The 4,217-nt window shown below is 44.4% G+C and overlaps 1 protein-coding gene across 1 annotated transcript; it reads left to right on the top strand.

Annotated features, from left to right (window-relative positions):
- Positions 1-1,436: 1,436 nt before the first annotated feature.
- LOC137765505 (E3 ubiquitin-protein ligase MARCHF2-like) lies at positions 1,437-2,076 on the top strand. The gene is made up of 2 exons (XM_068545410.1): positions 1,437-1,510; positions 1,563-2,076. The coding sequence occupies exons 1-2, from the start codon at positions 1,437-1,439 to the stop codon at positions 2,074-2,076; spliced, it is 588 nt and encodes a 195-aa protein (XP_068401511.1).
- Positions 2,077-4,217: the final 2,141 nt, after the last annotated feature.

Raw genomic sequence — 4,217 nt, 5'->3', positions numbered from 1 at the left:
TCTGATAACTGAAGAATGTTGCCATTTTATATGTACTTTATCCCAAAGAAACCTGAAAATATTTTTTACCTTGACTTATTAATATTGAATCTGTCTTGTTACATACAGTTAATTACACTACACAAATACATTTTTATACTTGCCAATGCAGAATATTTAAATTATGTTGATTATTCCTATTTTACAGAGGTGACCAAACTTATCATACAACTGTTTCAAAATATCCATTAGAAGGAAAGGAATAAAAGTCTCATAAATATCTATGAGCTCCTTTTCCCTCATCTACAAAAGAAAAAGGTGGTGAGAGAATTCTGACATTACATCCTGTGAGAAAATTTTGTATCATGAATTTCTCAAGGCATAACCCAATCCCATCAGTTTTCAGTGTTTTTGGATTTTCCTTGAAAAAACAAAAACTACGGCTGCAGGCACACACAAGGCTAACTGCAATAGCTCCTTCTCAGGGAAGAATTTGTTAAAGGAAATAGATTCTAATGAAGGCATGGTCCTTCTGCTTGTTCCCTACATCCCTTTCCTTCCTTGCTTCTCAAGGACTTTTCTTCTACAATTATATTCTCTCAATTGACAAAAATGTCCACTAGTTTTCTCCTACAAGTGACTAAATGTTTAAATTCTAATTATTTAACCAAGGTGTTTAAGGTCAGCATTAATAACGGTGCCTACTTGTGTGTGTGTGTGTGGAAGGAGGGGGTGGAGTGGGGGGGGGCTGGGGACATGGGAGAGAGGGGTGTAGACTTGGCAATTGGGGGACAGAGACGGGAGAGGGCTTCTCACTGTTTATCTTTTAAATGCTTTTTGGTCTTTGAAGCACATAAGTATAGACCCTTAGCAATCAATCAAGCAGTCCATCAAATCAATAATACCTAGTAACAGCAACAATAACAACATAACTGGAAATTTTAAAAAAATTGTTCTCCAATCTCTATAGGATTATTAGAGCAGAGCTATGTAAGAGTTGTAACATGTAGCACAAGTTGCTCGTTAAATCTGTGTAAATTAGACACGAAACTTCAATTGTGGACTTTTTCCATAAAATATTCAGTGTATGCATTTTAAAAATTTGTTCTCACCATGTTTTTAAATATTCACTAATCTGCCACGTTAACACCATCGGCCATCTTTCCCCACGGGAAACACCTCAACCCTAATGCCGTCACCCTTTGAGTGAAGAGCACCAACCCAACGCCTCACAGCTTCAACTATGAAGGCTGCTGCATTAGCTCAATGTATTGCAATAACTTACCGCTCTGCATACTAAACTGGTGTCTGGACGCAGGTGGAGGCGCCGGAGCGGTGCTAGGGACTCGTCGCAACCAGAGGGGACCCGGAGGAGAAGAGGGATGTGCGTGGGCAACCGGCCACGGCTCAGGCTCCTAGGACCGTCAGGCTTTGAAGACACGAGGCTCCCTGCGTCCATGAGGAAGAGCGACTGCTCCGGCAGCCCTGCCTTTTCCATGGTACTGGAGGCCAAGAGCCTCAGGCCACCCCAGTACGCGCAGGTGACTTCAAGGGGTGGCCTGCTCCTCTCAACCGGCATCCAGGCCTTTGACGCGCCAAGAGACGGGACCTTCTACGGATCTGCCGGGACGGAGCGAAGGGGGAGAGCTTGCGGTCTCTGCAGGCTGCACCGGCCCGCTGGGCCCAGTGCACGAGAGCTGTCCAGAAAGGTGGCTCTCCTCGTCCACCACCAGCTACTGGAGCTCTGCCACACGGTGTTTGTGGCGGAGAAGTGGCCCAGCCCCTCACAGGCGGTTTGAAGGCCCCAGGGCCTCGCACAAAGGAGCACTCTGCTGCGACCAGGCCCGCTTCCAGCTCTTCACGCCACTGGCCGCCCTCTTCGCTGGCAGGGCCGGCGCGGGGCGCGGGCTACTTCCGGCTCCGCCTCCGCCTCGAGGCCAGGGGCTCACGCCTCACCCTGGACCTCTTCACCGCCTACAGCCTCTGACGCCGCTTACAGCCTCTGACGCCGCTTACAAACCTCTGACGCCAGTCTCCTTCCGCTGCCAAGTCCAGCTGTGCTCCGAGTGGGGAAAGTGCGCTGAAGAGCCCGGATAGGCATGGCTTCGAGGCACCCAGCTCAGCTCGCTGGCGTCTGGACTCCTGAAGAAGGCGGCGGCGGAGGAGACGCCATGAGAAGGCCGGGCTGGCAGGGGCAGAGGCAGCTGGTGATGCCCCGGCGTTTGGAAGGACGGAAACTGCTTGACCCTTCCTGCGTGGCTAGAACGCTTCTTAGGCCGAAAGATGCCAAGCAGAGCCTATTTTGTGACCCTGTGTGAAGATATTTTCAGGTATTTTTGCGCACCGTTGTACATAAGGAGGGCAGATGGACGTGGTCGTGAGCTTCCGACGGAGCAGGTACCCAGATCTCATTCTAAGGTCCATTTGGCCCCTTCCAGGCCAGCAGGCGTGGCCACAGGTGAGATGAGGGTGCCCATCAGGCGGGGAAGTTACACAACCCTCTTGCGCTTCTCTGCACCGCAGGCTTGACACCTTCTGTAAATTGCATCGCATTTCAAAAACCCACCCCAATGAGTAAAAGGAGACCTTGCTGGGGGAAAAAAAAGTGTTCAAAGTCAACAGCATCCATACATCAGTCAGGCATGATTTTGCATATGATAATTCACAAAAATCAACATTTTTCAAGTGTTTTCTGTTTTAGAAAAGCTCTGTTTCAATGATTTCTTAAAGAGTCCTTTTCATCGTCTTATTACATATTGTTTTTCTAGTGAAGAAAATATTTTAAGAACTTTTGCCATTTCTAAGGTCGAAGAAGAGTGCTAGATAAAAAGCACTGGGTTGGTTATTGTGGCTGCTATAATGCCTCACATCTCTAGAAAGTCTTCCATATGATACTTCAAATACATCACATTTATAGTGTTATAGTACAATCTTTATTTGATGAATGGGGGAAAAAAGGCTCAGGAGGCTGAGGGGCTCATCCACGATCACAGAGTCAATAGGAAAATAAATTCTCAGAGTGAACCCTTACTGATACACTTTGCTGATGACATCTGACCACAGGGTAGAGAGAATGGCTTCTCCAAGTGTGGAAATGAGTTCATGTATAAAGGGTTAATCAGTGACCTTACTATTGGAGAGGTTTTCTGACTCAAATATACATCTTTCCAGAGCCTCTGTTCAAACTGAATCCTGTGGCTTGTATGCCTTCTCCTTAGGCATCATTTTCCATTAGGCACCACAGGAACAGTGCTTGGTGACTGTGCGTTTCCCAAGAGTCTAAAAATGTCAATGGAAAAAAGATATTATACTAAATATAAGAAAAAATAATCACAAAATTGAATTAATAAACATTTCATTTTTTGTCCAAAATGTGGCCTTACAGCATCTTCAAATACAATCCAACTCATATGATTATGTATAAATTATAAAGTACACTTTAGTGTCTGATATGGTCACATTTTAAAAGTGTTTGATGTGACATTAAGTACTTAAAAGAGTATCTAGAATTTACAGAGAACCTCTTCCCCAGGCCTACCTGGAGACAACTATTCAACTGTCAAATGCCACCTTAAGTGCCACTTTCTCTGAGAGGCTGTTTATTATTCTGCATTTCTGCTTCCTCTAGGCTAAAGAGCTAAGCATTTATTTCTCTGTGCCCTGATGATAATTTGTTCATAGTATTAGTAGTTTATTATAGTTTTTGATTGTTTGCTGGTTTGTTGGTTGGTTGGTGTGCTTGAACATACTGCCTGGATTCAGGGACCAGGAATTACTCATCTCTGTATTCCCAGTATCAGGAACAGCACAGGTAATATGGTAGGTCCCATAGTTGTTTACTGATTTAAATTCCTTTTCTGTGCAGATGTCAGAGCATCTGAAATTCTACCATTACAATTATACTTTTTTGGGGGGGCCAAGTACGCTTATCATAAAATGCACATAATGTTCGGACTTATATTGGAGTGTTTTCCCCATATCTTTTTGAAAACCTAATAGTTTTTCGTAGGACTGGGTAGACATAGAATGTTAGAATCATATTTGACCATTTAACTTTTCCTCAAAGGATGACAGCTAGCCTGAAATTTCCCCAAAATGCTCTTTGCCTCCATTTTCTTTTTCTGTTTCTTCTATCCACCATAATTTTTTTCCCCCTCTTTACTCTTTCCATTTTGGACCTATCAATAAAGGTTTTAGCTAGAATCAATTTTCCTGAAGGTTATTTTTATGACAACTCT

The sequence above is a fragment of the Eschrichtius robustus genome, chromosome 1 (assembly GCF_028021215.1).
Source record: "Eschrichtius robustus isolate mEscRob2 chromosome 1, mEscRob2.pri, whole genome shotgun sequence".
Taxonomy (NCBI): Eukaryota; Metazoa; Chordata; class Mammalia; order Artiodactyla; family Eschrichtiidae; genus Eschrichtius; species Eschrichtius robustus.
Note: the sequence above shows the minus strand (reverse complement) of the source record. Positions and strands in the feature narration are given on the sequence as shown.

Excerpts from the sequence above, each read along its gene's own strand:
- LOC137765505 (XM_068545410.1), top strand. The coding sequence starts at position 1,437 with ATGAGGAAGAGCGACTGCTCCGGCAGCCCTGCCTTTTCCATGGTACTG. Across the intron at positions 1,511-1,562 it reads AAGAGCCTCAGGCCACCCCA|GCCTTTGACGCGCCAAGAGA; the intron begins GTACGCGCAGGT and ends ACCGGCATCCAG.